At 36.8% G+C, this 18,700-nt stretch overlaps 1 protein-coding gene across 1 annotated transcript in view; it reads right to left on the minus strand.

Annotated features, from left to right (window-relative positions):
• The window catches only part of RELN (reelin), a 561,009-nt gene that overhangs the window by 227,963 nt on the left and 314,346 nt on the right, over positions 1–18,700 (minus strand). Inside the window, exon 10 of the mRNA XM_060195660.1 lies at positions 5,576–5,721. Within this exon, the coding sequence (XP_060051643.1) occupies positions 5,576–5,721 (146 nt within the window). The remainder of the gene's footprint in view (positions 1–5,575; positions 5,722–18,700) is intronic.

Here is an 18,700-nt window from a genome sequence, read left to right on the forward strand (position 1 = left end):
TTTTGTGGTCCTGGTGTATCTTCTAACACCAATCAAGGTGAGATGGGAGGCTTTGCCTATCTGGTAAAGACTACACTGTAAACCATTAACATCTTCCCCTCCCCCAATAAAATGAAATAAGTAAAAAGAAAGAAGAAGAAATTCTGGGAGAAGAACTATATGGATATGAAATGCAAAAATAAAATTATCGAGAACTGGGTGGTGGCACATCTGGTTGAGCACATATGTTACAGTGTGCAAGGGCCTGGGCTTGAGCCCTTTGTCCCTACCTACAGGAGGAACACTTTGCAAGTAGTGAAGCAGTGCTGCAGGTGTCTCTCTGTCTCTCTCCATCACTATCTCCCTGTTCCTCTCAATTTTTGGCTGTCTCTATCCAATAAATAAATAAATAAATAAAACATTGAAATCTGCACTATTCCAGCCTTTAGGTTCACGATTGGTCAACAATTTGTTTGGCTTTGTATGTTAACTCTCTTTTCAACCACCAGGTTCCAGAAGCTAGCATGATGCCGACCAGATTTTCCTGGACAGACAACCCCAACAATGTGTCCTGGAGCTCAGATTCCCCCAGAACCCCACCCCACTAGGGAAAGAGAGAGGCAGACTGGGAGTATGGATCGACCTGTCAATGCCCATGTTCAGCGGGGAAGCAATTACAGAAGCCAGACCTTCTACCTTCTGCACCCCATAGTGACCTTGGGTCCATACTACAAGAGGGTTAAAGAATAGGAAAGCTATCAGGGGAAGGGATGGGATACAGAGTTCTGGTGGTGGGAATTGTGTGGAGTTGTACCCCTCTTATCCTATGGTTTTGTCATTGTTTCCTTTTTATAAATAAAATAAAAAATTTAAAAAAACACCAAAAACCAAAAATAAAATCTTTCAAATAACAAGTGTAAGTTATAACGAAGATTTCAAGCTTCAGTGGTGAGACAGAGAAGGATTTATATATCTTAATGGGGTTACTGGAAGCTAAACTTTTATTTCTCTCTACTTTAACAGGGAAGGGCAGGGACTGGCTATCACTGGTAAATATCTGAGTCTCCAAGAGATGTAGGTCTTTCTGAAGAGAATGGCCTGTAACTACTATATGAAAAGTATTAACTTGGAGCACTGAAAGAATGGGGGGGGGCAATATCAGTAAGTCTCACTTGTACTTCAAAATTTGGGAGAACCTCACAGACATTAAGGTTCTATAATCAAGGGCACTTAAATTCTTTTCAGAGCTTTGCTAACTTCTGGCTTCTAGTGGTACTAAGTTTTGAACTTGGAACCTTTGGTGCCATAGGCATGAAGGCTTATTTTATTTTATTTTATTGCTGAGGCTCTGTGTTGGCACTGTGAATCCACCACTTCTAGCACCCTTTTTTCCTTTTTTTTTTTTTTCTTTTCTCTTTTATTTGATAGGACACAGAAAAGAATTAAGAGAGGAGGGGAAAACAGAAAGGGAGCAAGAAGGATAAGACGCTTGCAGATCTGCTTCACTACTCTTGAAGCTTTCCCTGGCAAGTGGGTTTGGGGACTCACACCCAGATCTTTACACATGTGTATAAAACCCTGTGGGACACTGCCTGACCCCCCATGAAGGCCTTTCTGCATAATCATTATGATACCTTACCATTCTTGAATTGTTTTTTTTATATTGGAAGTTGGAAAGAACTAATATGCTAGTGATGGGTCCTTTAATCCCAGAAGAGAGGTAAACAAGTTTTATGTGCATTGTTAGCATTCTGTATCTTATTAAAGCCTACTGGTCTGTGAGCGGGACTGAAAAAGCTCTATTTAGTATTCATATTCCAAAGATAAACCTTCTGACATCTGGAGAGCACTTAGAGACAAAAAACAAAAAAAACAACAACAACACCAGTGCTTTCTAGTCTCATAGCGAGAAACAACACTTGTCATGGAACTTCAAGGGTGACAGGAAATTCAAAGAAGGAGGACTATGTAGAATAAAAGATGTGAGATGGGGCCGAAGAGATTAAGGACAGTTTGAGAAAAGGAACTGAGGTGGTTTATCAAGGTTTCAAGCTATTTTAAAGGCTTAGTCAAGTTTATACATTACAGTGGATTTGAGAGACTATCCTGGAACAAGCAGAGCAGGGCGGGGTCACCCACAATAAAATCTGCTTCTCCAGGGGCCAGGTGGTGGTGTACCTGGTTGAGTGTACATGTTACAATGCTTAAGGACCCAGGTTCAAGCCCCCAGGCCCCATCTGTAAGGGAAAGCTTTATGAGTGGTGAAACAGGGCTACAGGTGTCTCTCTCTCTCCCTCTCTCCCTCTACCTACCCTGTTTCTAGCCAATAAATAAAGATACAAATAAAACAAACAAACAAAAAAAACCCCTACGTTTCCATTATGAAAAGTGGCAGTGGACAGAGCTTGAAGTATCATGCTAAGTGAGATGAGCCAAAATGAGAAGGATGGAAATCAGATGATCTCACTCATAGGTAGAACTTAAGAAATATGGACAGGGAGAAAATTTTTAATTTAAAATTAGAATAGGAGTGGTGTATTGACTCTGAGGAAGGAGGGGAAGAGAGACAGGCAGAGGGTTGGGGGTTCTGGTACATGATAGTGCAAAAGGACCTAAGCTGGGGATGAGAGTGTTTTGTAGATATCTATCACAGGAAGATGAGAAATTGTGCCCATGTGTCAACAACTGTATTGTAAACTGTTAGCCCACAAATAAAAATAAAAAGTCACAGCAATGATGACTAAGTGGCTCAGGCTACTGGTTTCATTTTCCTCTTACTGAATCTGAATCTAGTACATGAAGATCTCAGGAGAATACTGGCCTTCTTTCTACGCAGGCATTTACTAGTTCAGCCTCTCTTGATTTAATTTATTGAGCTCAGAGAGACATGACTATATCTCAGATGTTGTCTATTGGAGAAGTTTTTTTTTCATTACATTTAACAGTTGAATTATAGCTATTTTATACTCAGTATGAAAAAAAAATTTTTTTTCATTGTCATCCTAGTCTTAGAAAACACACATGACAGGGGCTAGGTGGTGGTGCATGGATAAGCGCAGGGATACACACAAGGACCAGGGTTCAAGCCCCCACTCCCCACCTGTAGGGGGAATGATTCACAAGCAGTGAAGCAGTTTGCAGGTATCTTTCTCTCCCTCTCTCTATTTCCCCTCCCATCTCAATTTTTCTCTGTCTTACTGAATAAAAAAGAGAAAGAAACAAAGAAAGAAAGAAGGAAAGAAAGAAGAGGGGGAAGGCTTCCAGAAGCAGTGCATTTGTAGTACTGGCAACAAGCCCTAGCAACTTGAGGCAAAATTGAAAACAAATAAACAAACAAAACAAAACAAAAAACCCCACACAGGACATTTCTAGAATTTTCTTCCAACTTGTAATGATTATGTTGACTCTCAGGGCTTCCTATTTTTCTTTTTTAAAAAAATATTTTTATTATCTTTATTTATTAAATAGAGACAGCCAGATATCAAGAGGGAAAAGGAAGACAGAGAAGGAGAAAGACAGAGAGACACCTGAAGCCCTGCTTCACCACTTGCAATGCTTTCCCCCTACTGGTGGGGACTAGGGGCTTGAACCTGGGTCCTAGCGCATTGTAATATGTACGCTCAACCAATGTGCCACCGCCTAGACCCTGAGCTTATTTTTCAACTTGTAAAAATATTACTCAAGTGAGCTTAGGGGGAGCTGGGCAGCGGCATATCTAGTTAAGCATACATATTACCATGCACAGGGACCCAACTTAGAGACCCCACTACCCACTACAGGGAAGGAAAACTTACAAGTGGTGGAGCAGTACTGCAGGAGTCTCTCTGTCTCTTTCAATCTCTATCTCCTCATTCTCCTTTGATGTTTCTGTCTTATTAAAAAGACTGACTTAGAGGGGGCAGGTGGTGGCACACCTGGATGAGCGCACGTTACAGTACGCAAGGACCCGTGTTTGAGCCCCAGTCCGCACCTGCAGGGGGAAAGCTTCATTAGTGGTGAAGCAGTGCTGCAGGTGCCTCTCTGTCTCCTTCTATCTCTGTCTCTCCCTTCCACTCAATTTCTGGCTGTCTCTATCAAATAAATAAAGTTTAAAAAAAACTAAAAAATAAAAAGACTGACTTAGGAGCATAAGATCCAGAAAAAACCATACAACTCAAAATGATCAGACACTCACTACCACCAGGCCATCATTACTTTAGGTTTGTTCTAATTCGAGTCATATTCCTCTTTTTTTAAAAAAAACTCTCAAAGTAAATTTTTTCCCAAACAAATTTTATAGGTATAAATCACATTCTGTTAAATAGGCATCAGTATTTACAAATATCAGATCCTAGAAAGTCTCAATATAATTGTTCTGGAAAGATTTTGTTTTTGATAAACAATGAAATACAAACCTATTTCCCAGTAAAGAAGAAGATGCAAGTGATTTGAGTGAAGTCAAATGTATTTGCAATCACAATTTTTCCGTGCATAAAATAATTGATTACTTAAAGACATTTTCTTTTTTTTTAATTTTTTTTTATTTCAGAAAGGATTAATTAACAAAACCATAGGGTAGGAGGGGTACAACTCCACACAGTTCCCACCACCCAATCTCCATATCCCACCCCCTCCCCTGATAGCTTTCCCATTCTCTATCCCTCTGGGAGCATGGACCCAGGGTCATTGTGGGTTGCAGAAGGTAGAAGGTCTGGCTTCTGTAATTGCTTCCCCGCTGAACATGGGCGTTGACTGGTCGGTCCATACTCCCAGTCTGCCTCTCTTAAAGACATTTTCTTAGGGTTAGCGCACTCCTTTTGGTCTATGAATTACATGTCAGAATTACTAGTATTGATTTAAGCATGCTTTTTCTATTCAACAATATTGTAAAAGGCAGTAGCCTTGAAATTCCCTTTTTATGCAGTTGTTTGTTAAGTGCTTTTAGTATGAGTTGCTTATAGTATGAGGTGGAAAATTCCTTGCCCCTTCCCCCTTGAATAAGCAGGACCTAATCAGTGAAGGCCACCCATTGTTCGAAGGACCCTGCCTGGGGACAAGCCTTATCAGGACCTAATCAGTGAAGGCCACCCATTGTCTTGTAAGTTGTTCGAAGGACCCTGCATGGGGACAAGCCTTATCAGGACCTTTGCACAGACTTTGTGGTGTGCTGTCTACCGGATGGGTGGTCATAGCCGATGGCAGGAGGATGTGGCAACCCTGCCTGGTTGAATTCTATTGGTTGTGTGATCTTACTATATTTGAAACTAGCCCGTGCTTTGCTTTGAATGGATCATGCTTTTGCTAAGTTTGAAATGATTGGATCTTGTGTTTGCTATAGACTGTTATTGGATGTAGGTTGATAAGGTGATGTGCTCCCCCTCCCTGAGTGTAGTCTGAATTCCTATAAATTGTATGGTTTGAGCCCTGTTCGGGGCTGAGCTTGGTAGACTAACACCAGTCACCATCTCGGCCCGGATTGCAATTCGTCAATAAACATCTTTGCTTCCTTACAGTGGATGGTGGTTTGATTTATGCTCGCTAACAAATATACATTTAAAATATGTCCAGTACGTGAATTTAAGTGTTATACACAGCATGTGAGATAACAATTACTCACCCTGTAGGCTGGCTCTCAAATTCTTCTGACCACTGCTCTTGAATATCCTCTGTAGAAAGATCTACATCCCGGGTAGTAGCAAAATTGAACTCACTGCCTTCATTTCCATGGAAATAAATGGAGTTTCCATCTGACTGACAGCTATGCTGTAGATAAAAAGAGAACATGGGGTGGCTGTTGAATTAGTTTTGTAGCTGTATCTGTCTTATTCATTTATAATTAGAGTTTATAGAAAAGTCATTATATTATTCCCTCCACAATGGACTCTCACATAAAAAGGGCCCTTGTTACACCTCTTTTTTTTTGTCTTGTTTAATTCAATTACAATTTATAACCTAGTAAGTTACCACAAATATGAAATCAAGAGGGCATTTGAGCTTTGCCACCTCAGCCTTCAGTATGAAACAAGAATATTTTAATTGGAATAATTTCCAAAATTTACTACAGTTCCAAAATTTACTATGGTTAATGTTGAATTAAGTGTGATAATGACAGCCATATATTTTCAACACTGTGGTTATGGGCTAAATCACACTGACCTTTTCAATATTCTACATATTTCTTGCTTGCTATTTAATCCTTTCACAATTTTTCTGTAAATGGGTTATGAGTTGAATAGCCAGCTAATCAAAACAAGGAATATAGAAAAGGTCAAAGTAATACTTGATATAATCATATATTTTCAGATAGTATTTGAATAAAAGTTTCTGAACAGACAGACCTAAGGAGTACAAGACATTCCCAATGAGAAGCTGGGATAGCATCAATTTCTTTTATTCTCAAAAAAATGACAACACCCGACTTTTAGCGAACAAAGGAAAACAATTTCCTGGGATACTTTTTCTCTAACCTACATTTTCTTCAGCTCAAAATTAATAGCCAAAGAGGCAAGATCAATCTCTGGAGTTTAGTGAGTACATTAAAAACAATGTTTGTATCAACCATGCTTTGCCAATAAGTCACATATAGAGAAATATCAATAAATGAAAGGTCAAAATTCTTTTAAGATTTATACACTGTTAAAATGAAGATAAATAATTGTTCAGAAAAAATCAGTGACTCTAAGGCTTGTAGACTAGGGAATCATGTCTATTTTGTTTCTTGTATTCTAGATTATTGAAAGAAATAATAATTAAAATATTGCTGAGTACTTAAGTGCATGAATAAATGATATGACAAAGCCTTTGGGTAACCATATAATCTTTTATAGAAAATTCACTATATAGAGGGTATTAAGGAAAGTACTTAAGAGGAAGGACTTCATAATGAAATATAGGGCTGTTGGAAAAGTCATGATGTATTTTTCTATGCAAAAATGTGTCATGACTTTTCTGATAACTCATTATAATAATACATAATTTTTGCTCTGAAAAATCTCAGTGTAGGAACTGGAGAGGCTGTTCAGTAGCAGAGTACATGCTGTGCAAGGACCAGCAGTGCTTAAGGATGAAAAGATGCCTTAGTCTCCCTCTTGCTCTCTCTTCTCCTTCTGTCCTCCACCCCCAAACACACTGACTCCCTTAAATCCAATATAGTTGAGATATAGCAAAGATAAGCCTCACTGCCAGGCAGCATGTGAAACACATTAATGAATGAGAGAGGATAAGCAAACCCAAACAAAAATACTCGTTACAGAATGGGAGAAGATCTTTAAATAGCATACATCAGATGAGGCTAATAACCAAAATATATAAAGACCTCACCAAACTTAGCAATAAGAAAACAAATTACCCCATCCAAAAAATGGAGAAAGGATATGAACAGAATATTCACCATAAGAGAGATCCAAAAAGCTAAAAATGTTCCAAGTAATCGATTGTCAGAGAAAAGCATATAAAGACAACAATGAGATAACACTTCACTCTTATAAGAATGTCACACATTGGCAAAGGTAGCAGTAAACAATACTGGAAAGGTTGTGGGGACAAAGGAACCCTCCTGCAGGGCTGGTGGGAATGTCAATTAGTCCACCCCCTGTGGAGAGCAGTCTGGAGAACTCTCAGGTTAGAAGTGGACCCACCCTCTTTATGACCCTCCTGCAATTCCTCTCATGGGGATATATCCTAAGGAACAAAAGACACCCATCCAAAAAGATCTATGTACACCTATGTTCATTGCAGCACAATTTATAATAGCCAAAACCTGAAAGTAATCCAGGTGTCCAACAACAGATGAGTGGCTGAGTAAGTTGTGGTATATATACACAACGGAATACTACTCAGCTATTAAAAATACTGTATTAATTTTCTTCACCTCACCTTGGATGGAGCTTGAAGGAATCATATTAAGTGAGATAAGTCAGGAGCAGAAGAATGAATATGGGATGATCTCACTCATAGGGAGAAGTATGAAAAATAAGAACAGAAGAGAAAACACAAAGCAGAACTCAGACTGGGCTTAGTGTATTGCACCAAAGTAAAAGACTCTGGGGTGGTAGTGAGGGAAGGGTTTAAGTCCTGGAATATGATTACAGAGGAGGACATACTGTGGGTTGGATTGTTATTTAGAAAACTGAGAAATGTTACACATGTACCAACTATTGCATTTTACTGTTGACTATAAACCATTAATCCCCCCAAAAGAAATTTAAAAAAAGAATCACTGGTCCAAGACTGGTCTAAATGAGCAGACTTCATGAATGAAGCCTAGATGGATAAAAACCCAAGTTCAATTACATATGTAAGTGAATGGCGAAATTGAAAGTAGGCATGACTTTCAGAATTAAGCTGAAGTTCTTACTGTAAGTGATCTTATATGGCAGTCTGAGAAATAGCTACAATATTCTGTTGTCAGAACACGGAAGTGATATGTGTAAATGTTTGATGACAAACAGGTCAGAGCTGATAAAATCAGCTGAGAGAGATGGGGTGAGGACATGGCTTATCAGTAAAGCACATACAGTATTATGGACAAGGTGCTATGTTGTCTCTCCTCTGTGTGGTCACCTGATCATACCCTCTAGGGGAAAAAAAAAATAAAGCCTTCTGGAAGTGGTGGAGTCATTCAGGCATGAACCCACCTTAGAAGCAAAAACAAACAAGCAAAAAACAGTTTGGGGAGGCATCAGAGTACTGTAGTTAAATAATAAATAAAGCTTCCTGAGACTTGCAGAGATTTCAGAAAGTCAGAACATATTGTCTTGGGAGTCACTGCAGAACACGAAGGTGTAAGGCATCAGTTTAGATAATACTGTTGTGGCATGCATCAGCTCTCTGAATGTCCTCTTCAGAGCACAGTAACTATGCAGTATTATATGTATGAAACGGAGATGATTATATGCAATCCTTATTGCATATAATCATATATTGATATGATATAATGATATGATATAATATATTATAATTATATAATATATAATTTATATATTATATATAAATTATATATTATAATAAATTATATATAATATAATATATATAATATATCAATATATGATATAATCATATATTGATATATAATCATATATTGATATATTGATAAAAACTAGGATTCAATTTAGTTGATGATATATAGAAACTGCCAAATGATGGCAAGCTTAAGAACCCATTACGACTATGCAGTTTGTAAAGACAATTAAGTAAAGCAAAGTTCTTTCCTAGTTAAAATAAATCCAGTAAGCTTGAAACCATGGTCTTCACAATATATTCACATTTAAAAATTTTGAACAACTATGGACTATGTTTATTTAGAATTAGTGTAAGGATTCTGATACTGATGCAAACAACACATGTAAGTCTTTGAGTTCTACCTTATAGTCTTGTAATTACGGAATTCTGGGAAGCGGGGCGGTGGTGCATTATTTAAGTGCACATATCCTCATGCTCAAGGACCCTGTTCCCCACCTGCTGCGGGGATGCTTTACAAGTGGTGAAGGAGGTTTGCAACTGTTTATCTTTCTCTATCTCCCCCCCCTCCCCTCTCAATTTCTCTCTGTCCTTTTAAACAAAATTGAAAAAAAAAAAAAGGAACAAATGGCCTCTGGAAGCAGTGGATTTGTAGTGCTGGCACCAAGCCCCAGCTATAACCCTGGTGGCAAAACAAAAAGGAAAAAACAAACAAAAAAAACCCCCATCAAACCAGTATTAGGCACAAATAAAAAAACTTAACTTGGAAAAAAATCAGGTCATTAATCAGGGCATGTGAGCAAGATAGCTCACAGGGGGCCTGAGTTCCAGTCTAAGTCCCTACAGCATTGGGGGAAGCTTTGGTGCTGTGGTCTCTCTTTCTCTTGTCTCTCATTATACTTGAAAAGATCTGTTTAAAGCGATACAGACCCAGCAACAATAAAAAACATATTCAAAGAATTTATATCCTTGAAATATCTATAAATATAAAAAGAGGATAATCTATATGAAAACTTAAACTTACATTATTGTAGTAAAAGAACTGACCCAGCATGAAACATGGTAATTTCTTACTACACACCAATTTAATGAGTTTAATTTTGATTCCATTTACTTCAGAACTGTTTGTTAACATTCTAAAGATGTCTGATACCTAGCTATGTTTTACTCTTCTTCCAAGATTTATATTACTAACATATTTGATGTAGTTGAGATTAAAATTTTATGTAAAAAACCAAATAATTATGAAAGTGAATAGCGTATTGGTAAATTCATTTCACAAAACTAAAATGAGTTGGTATTTTAGAAAATTGAAAATATATTTTAAAGGATATTTTGTTAGTTATTTTCCTTTTAGCAAACACATCTGGTAATTGAATAGAACATTTGTGATTATGCAACTATTAAAAATTAGCTATCAAACACATATTTAGTTACAATAAATACAATAGACACAGCACATAAAATGCAAATAATGTTTACCTTATTGAGTGTAAAGAAAGAAATCTGAAAAGAATTAATAATTTGAGTTCTAGTCAATTTACATATTAGTAGACTTTAAAAATTTGTCTTTGGCAAATTTCTATAAAGATAAAATGGCATAATTTTGACTAGTTTCATTATTTGTATAGTGAAGCTGTGTTTTTTTCTTTTCCAATTTACAATGAAACAGCAATATTTAATGCCATATCTATTTTCAAATACACACGGCAGTAGTTTATTATAGTTTTTGCATTGAAAACACTCAAGTTTAGGGGAAAATTTATATTAGCTTTCTTCCCCCTTCTCAAATGGGCCTTTTGGAGGAGGGGATGAGTCAAGATAGTATTGCCTTTGAGTATTTTCAGTACTAGGACCCATTACAAAAAAAGCCGTGATACATTAAAAGCTCTAGCACAACCACTGTAACACTCAGCAGGATGAATTTGTCATTTGCTGGGCTGTTAGGCCTCAAAGGAACAGAATTCATATACTGCACAGATGGCCTATTCTGTTCTTTACCATGCAAAGTATGATTTAAAAATTTTTTAAAAATATTTTTCTATTTATTCCCTTCTGTTGCCTTTGTTGCTTTATTGTTGTAGTTACTGTTGTTGTTGTCGTTGTTGGATAGGACAGAGAGAAATGGAGAGAGGAGGGGAAGACAGAGAGGGGGAGAGAAAGATAGATACCTGCAGACCTGCTTCACTGCTTGTGAAGCGACTACCCTGCAGGTGGGGACTCGGGGGTTCGAACCAGGATCCTTATGCCGCTCCTTGTGTTTTGCGCCACGTGTATTTAACTCGTTGCGCTACCACCCATCTCCCGCAAAGTATGATTTCTACCTTAACCAGAAAACCCAGTACTTTTTTTTTTTTAAGATTTTTAAAAAATTATCTTTATTTATTGGATATGGAGAGCCAGAAATTGAGAGAGATGGGGGTGATAGAGAGGGAAAGTCAGAGAGACACCTGCAGCACTGTTTCCCTACTTGTGAAGCTTTCCCCCTGTGGGGAACAGGGGCTTGAACCTGGGTCCTTGAGCATTATAACATATGTGTTCAACCAGGTGCACCACCACCTGGCCCCACCCAGTAATTTGAAAGTTTAGTGTAAAGTAATACGGCAGCAAGATAGTATCAGGACTATAAGTTAGGGAACTGTCTGAAACGGGTGATTCCTAACCAGTCTCAGAAGAAAGGGGCATTATTGGGCCTGATGAGTTCTCCTTTCCTAAGAAATTTATTATGTGTATACACTGTGTTTAGGATTTCTGGGAAGACAAGGGGTAGGTTAGAGTTCTCATTATGAAGATTTATAAATCAACTGAAAATCTACAGTTTCATGCTAATTCTGTTTTAGGATTTGTCATCAGGGATCAATATCTTAGAATTGGCCTGGTTTCCCAAATGTTCCTCAAACTAAGAATAGATGTCTGAATGCATTTGGGCCTCTGTTGGTTTTCTGTCTTCATCTTTGCTTCTGAATTGGAATCCATTGTCTGTTTAGTTGGGATTGCTTGAACTTCTCTTTTTCTCTCTTTTTTTAAAATTTATCAAGCATTACAGAAAAACTTAAGCCTTTTCTCTGCAGTCTCTTCCCAATAAATGAAGAAGGACTATACATATGTTCTCTAAGGCTAACATTATCTAGATGCCAAAATCAGACAAGGACATCACAAACAAAAGAAAACTACAGACTGATATCTATGTTCAGTGTAGAAGCAAAAAGTGTTGACAGTACTTGAAAAACAAATTCAACACTATATTAAAAGGAACATACACTCAACACTCTGTTTTTAAACAGAGTATACAGATACCATTTATTTGGTCCATGCTCAAGGGCCTGGGTTTAGTTCCCCAGCCTCTACCTGCAGACATGAAGCGTCACTAGTATTGGAGCAGTGCTGCAAGGGTCTCTATTTTTCTCTCTGACGGTCTCACCATCTATTGATATTGAGAGAGAGAAAGTGAGAGAGAGAGAGAGAGATGGAGAAAAGAAGGAGGAGAAGGAGAAGAAGAACAAGCACAAGAACAAGAAGAAAAAAAAAAACAAGAAGAAGAAGAAGAAGGAGAAAAGGAAAAGGAAATAAAATAACTGATAGGAATGCTAGAGTCCTTGTGTAGGCACTGAGTCCCAGTGATAGCCCTGGTGGCAAAAACAAAACAAACAAACAAAAACCTAATAAAATGGCTAAATCTAAGATAAAAATAATTCTTCTTATAACCAAAAAAATAAAGGTATAGTATTTACAACCAGGTATCAACTTCATAAAGCCACAACATTTTAAAACTGTTAAATGACACTTAAGGGTTGGTGTTGGGGTCCAGGTGCATGAAAAGAACCAAAGTTGGGGATAAGTGTGTTTTGCAGACATCTATCATAAAGAGGAGAGAAATTATATCCACGTGTCAACAACTGTACTATAAGCTATGAACTACTTGTCCAATAGAATGATTAAGAAAGTTATAGAGAATGTAATTTTACTATAGTATGGAATATTTTGGAAACAGAAGAAAATATTTGGAAAAAATTTAAAAAAACAACATTCATTGTGCTGTTTCATTTCATATTAGTTATGCATACTTTGTTCAAAGGGTTTTAAAACTACATTCTCATTTTCAAACATACCACATTTCCAATAGTTATAGAAAATTGAATGCTTTTAAAGAGAACAGAATCAAAAGTTACCAGTGTCAATTTTTTCCCTTTTTCCAAAAAAGGGAACTAGATAGTAAATAATCTAGTTCTGTCCCGATGGTCTAATGCTATAAGAGAACTTTGTTTGGAAGCATTTTTCTTCAATTTAATGCTCTAATATCATCAGTTTCTTATGTTTGTGTGTGACCTCTTTGCTCTGACATTCATCTTCTCATCTAATTTTCTTTTGCAATTTCTTTTGTCACTAATGTCAGCATTATTTGAAGTGTCTTCTTCATCTAAATCAACTATGAGCACATCATTCTCTTCTCATGCTTTGGATGAGGATTAGTGAGCTTTGTCATCACTGCTGTGTTATGCTCTTGACAACATCTTCAGCTTGTTTGGTCACACTTTTTCTGGAGTATCACCTTCAACTTTAATATCCTTTCCAAGATCTCCAATGTCAAACAATAAAGTATAATCAGTATAATGCTAGAGGAATTTTACTCCTATTTTTAAGGTAGGGACAAAGAGGAAGGGAGGGAGGGAGGGAAAGAGAGAGAGAGAGAGAACAGCACTGAAACTTACTTTAATGCAGTAGTGGCCAGGCTGCAACTAAATTGTGCACATAGGAAACTAATGCATTATCCAGTGAGATATTTCACTATCCTCTCTCTCTCCAGCTACTCCTCCCATTACTAATTACAAATTCTCACAAGTACGTGTAATTATTACTCTCTGTTTCCCTTTCTTCTGAAGCTATTATTATTATCATTTTCCCATCTTCAACTTGGACATATTTCATGACAAAGTTTTGTTTCCCTATCTTGTTTTTTAAAGTGAGAACAGTTATTTTTTTTAAAAAATTTTTAATATTTACTTATTTATTCCCTTTTGTTGCCCATGTCGTTTTATCATTGTAGTTATTATTATTGTTGTTGTTGTTGTATAGGACAGAGAGAAATGGAGAGAGGAGGGGAAGACAGAGAGGGGTGAGAAAGATAGACATCTGCAGACCTGCTTCACCGCCTGTGAAACGACTCCCCTGCAGGTGGGGAGCCGGGGACTCGAACTGAGGGCCTTGCGCTTTGCGCCACGTGGCGTGTGCTTAACCTGCTGGGCTCCCACCCAACTCCGACACCCAAGAACAGTCATTTTATGGATGTTTAACCACACCTCTGACTTGCTGGCACATGGTAATAATTAGGGTCTGAGAATTCGGCACATATGGCACAGGAGTTTCTTAGATTTGGTTGTTTATTAAAAACAGAAAACTATTCTGCATTGTTCTGGTTTTCCTGATTAAACCTTCAATCCTCCCAATGCTATTAACCCAGCAATCTCTGAATTAGTAGCAACAACAGAGGACTAATGTTGCCTGTAACTGATTTTATATCAAATCTGTTCTTCATGTTCATACTGAAAATATGCATCCTGAGGTCTACAGTAGAGATGACAAAATTCATTGTAATTGGGTCTTTCTTGTCCCATATAAGCTAACTCCCCACCCTTTTTATGTTAATGAACTCTCAAAGTTCCTTGAAAACAGCTTTTTAAAAAAATAATGATTTAACATTGTCGTACAAAATTATTGGATTTTCAGGTGTATTTTCTGATTTTAAAATTTATTAATTTTTAAAATTATTATTTTTATTTTTTTTAAGTTTGTTTTTATTTGATAGAACAGATAGAAATTGAGAGGGGGAGACAGAGAGAGAGAGACATCTGCAGCTTTGCTTCTTCACCACTTCTGAAGTTTTCCCCATGCAGGGGCTTTAACTTGGGTCCTTATACATGATAATATGTGCATTTAACAAGGTGCACTACCACTCAGTCCCTCAAAATTTATTTCTATCAGTGATTTAATAATGGTTTAAAAGACAATAAGATTACAGGGGTATAGCTCCACAGTGTACTCATCACCACAGTTCGGTGCCACCCTCCTCTGCCAGAATAATCACCATAGTTTTTACAAAATCTTAGAGATAGCTTGATTACTTCCCCCCCAAAATCCATATGTTTTAATTCTTTATATTGTACATATAGGCAAAAACATTCCATAGTTTTCTTTCACAGAAATGCTGGTCATTTGGCAACAAATATAAACTATAATGATAAGGATCCTTGAACACAAAAAAACTGGATAAAACTATCCCCTCCCCCACATTATTTAAATATGCATAACCACAGGGTGGGAAGTAGTACAACAGTTATGCAAAAGACTTTAAAGCCTGAGGAAGGAAGGAATGAAGGAAGGAAGGAAGGAAGGAAGGAAGGAAGGAAGGAAGGAAGGAAGGAAGGGAAAAAAGGAGAAGGTGAAAAAAATAATAATAAAAAGAAAGGATGAAAGGGACTCTTATCTAAAGTTGAGTTCTCTGCCAGGCTCTGTCATGGGTGCTTCTTTGTAATCTGGTTGAGGCTGTGACCAGAGACTGGGTGCTGGTGGTGGACATGGAGGGCAATCAGCTATGACTTCAAAAACTTAACTGGCTTCTCCTACAAAGACTTGGCTGATCTTGACACATTGAAATTAGCAACCTCAACAGGTTTTGTTTCAAAAGAAACATCTTGGCAGGTAAAAGGTCCAGCCTTGTCTCTAATGTGTAAATTTTTTTTTTCTTTTTTGCTTGAGTTTTCTCTTAAATTTAACTTAATTTAGAAGTTAGGTAAATTAAGAATATCAAGTTTAGAAAAGAACAAGTAACTGAAAATCAAAAACAATCAAGGTGATATAGAATCAGAATTTAGTTATAATCTAACTTCAAGGAGTTTGGGGATTAAAAATACAAGACTGGTCCTGAAATGAGTGCAGCCTAGAATGTTCCCAGCTTTGACCATGGACTTCGAGTTCAGACTGACAGTGACTCAGAGCTCACAAAGGCTCTTGTAAATATGAATATGAATATATATGGACGTTAGGTCAGTTTGATAGGATAAACAGTTAATGCTATTTATATATTTTCCTCATATTTGGGAGCTACTCTCTGCCTTAATCCAGCTTTCCAGCCCTATTCTCAACTCTGATACCATCTTCCCAGACAATATTTTTAGTTTACCTGCATATTAGCTATTAGGCTCAGGCAAAAATTACTAAAGTCATAGGTCCCTAGGAACATACCTAAAATAAACTTCCTAGGTTCTTCCCACACGAAGACCCCTAATTTCATCTGCTTTAGTCCTGCCTTTGGGTCCCTGTTTTGTATTTCCTATATTTGGGATTTTTGGAATATGTGTTCATTGCTAACTATGAGGCAGACACAATGTCTTAGAAACTTTGTACATTAGATTTGGTAGTCTTAGTTTGAAATGGAGAATCTAAGAATCAAACTTAACAATATGACCTTCCTTTTTTTTTTTTTTCCTCTCTTCCTTTCTCTCTCTCCTTTTCTTTCTTTCTTTCTTTCTTTCTTTCTTTCTTTCTTTCTTTCTTTCTTTCTTTCTTTCTTCCTTCCTTCCTTCCTTCCTTCCTTCCTTCTTCCTTCCTTCCTTCCTTCCTTTCTTTCTTTCTTTCTTTCTTTCTTTCTTTCTTTCTTTCTTTCTTTCTTTCTTTCTTTCTTTTTTCTTTCTTTCACCAGAGCACCACTCAGCTCTGGTTTATGGTGGTGTGGGGATTGAATTTGGAGCCTCAGGCATGAGAGTCTCTTTGCATAACCAATATGCTATCCACCCCTGCCCTGGGTTCCTGTTTTAAAACAATTTGTCCTGCTTTATATCTTACTGCCTTTCAGTCATCAAGTTACAGATGCTACCATGATGCCCATCTGACTTTCCTAGGCAGACAACCTCACCAATGTGTCCTGAAACCTCATCTCTCCAGAGCCCTTTCCATAGTGGTATGGAAAGATAGAAACAGGCTAGAGGTATGGATCAACTTGTCAGTGCCCGTGTCCAGCAGAGAAGCAATTACAGAAGCCAGACCTCCCACTTTCTAAACCCCATAAAGAATGTTGGTCCATACTTCCAAAGGGAAAAAGAATAGGGAAGCTTGCAGTGGAAGGGATGGGACACTGGAACTCTGGTGATGGGAACTGTATGGAATTGTGCCTCTGTTATCTCATGATCTTATTAATCATGATTAAATAACTAATAATTTTTTAAAAAAATACCAGGCATATCCCAAAGCACATTCTCAACTTAATGGTCACATGGTTTTGCACATGTCACTTAACCAGTCTATATACAATTTCTCAGAAAAGAATTAAGTTAACTATATCTATTCTTAATGAGAAATATAGGAGGAGAGAGAAAGAACCAGACATCACTCTAGCACATATGCTGCCGGGGATCAAACTCAGGACCTCATGCTTGAGAGTCCAAAGTGTTATCACTGTGCCACTTCCTGGATCAACTATATCTATTCTTTACAGACACTGTCAAGAGTACAAATAATACTTGTAAAGTGCTTTTTTGGAACTCTAAAGTGTTATAAAAATTATTTTATTTCTTGCTATGTACTTTTCTCCAAAACACGCTATTATATTCCATATGCTAAGTAATAATAGGTGGTACAGAAGTAGAAGAATGCTTCATCATAATAGTCATTAAAATTCTTCAGATCAACTTAAAGCTTCTAGTAAAATGCAATAGAGTGTATCCCAGGATGCAATACGGTAAAAATACTGCAAACATTTATTAATTTTCAGGGCAGTTAGAAACATCAATTAAAACTGTAAAAGGCTTCTAAATTTTGGCAGATTACCAAACATTTTCCCTAGGCAGGAAAATTTAATAACACAAGACATCTGATTTCACTTTTCTTAGAAACAAACTTGTATTGTATAATATGAATCTACTATGTTAAAATACAAATATAAATGCATTAAAAGTATGAAAGGAATTTGAGAACATTTCTCTCAGTGATTTTAATACCCAGCTGTTTTTATTCAACATCTATTCAAGCTCATAATTCGTATGCAAGATCATTAAAATAATTAAATATCCTTTGTACCAACTTTGAGAGGTACATGTGATTTTGAGATGACAAAAATTAGAATATTTTGGAGTTCAGGAATATTTTGAATACAGTAAAAATCTAATAGGCTTACCTGTACAAATGGTTATAAATAACAACTTCCTAAATCAAAACACTTAACTGACTTATGGAGCATATTTAAGCATTTATTTAAAAAAAAATAGAGGTTTGGTTTAAATGTTGTATATGGTTTTAAGTATTTATTTCTATTTCTAATTCCCCTAGTGCATAGTACTTATATTAACTGTAACAATTTTTATTTTGTTTCTTTATCTCTATGTTGATCAACAGCATGTATGTTATACTTATAGGCACTAACAGATTTCTAACTTTGATGCATTTATTAAATAGAGCTTTTATTTGTTTCTATTTGCCCATCAAAAATATTTTCCTATTTGCTTTTAAATGGTTTTTCTTTATTTTACAAGCAGAACATAGTGTAACTAAGTGACGAGAATTTGCCATTCACAAAATCATCAACAGGAAACATTAGTACAAATTCCTCAATATAACAAGTCTTTGGCTCCAATTCAGAATAGCATGTTTTTAGGGTTGCTCCCTAAACTCTGTTGAAAATGTTAATGACTTCACCTCTGTGCTTGTAAAAGTATGTGCAATTGCCTCCACGATAGTTTAATTAGGTTTACATCAAAGATGAATACAGAGGCACCTCTTAATAATATCTCCCTGG

Source organism: Erinaceus europaeus, chromosome 8, assembly GCF_950295315.1.
Source record: "Erinaceus europaeus chromosome 8, mEriEur2.1, whole genome shotgun sequence".
In the NCBI taxonomy this organism is placed as follows: domain Eukaryota; kingdom Metazoa; phylum Chordata; class Mammalia; order Eulipotyphla; family Erinaceidae; genus Erinaceus; species Erinaceus europaeus.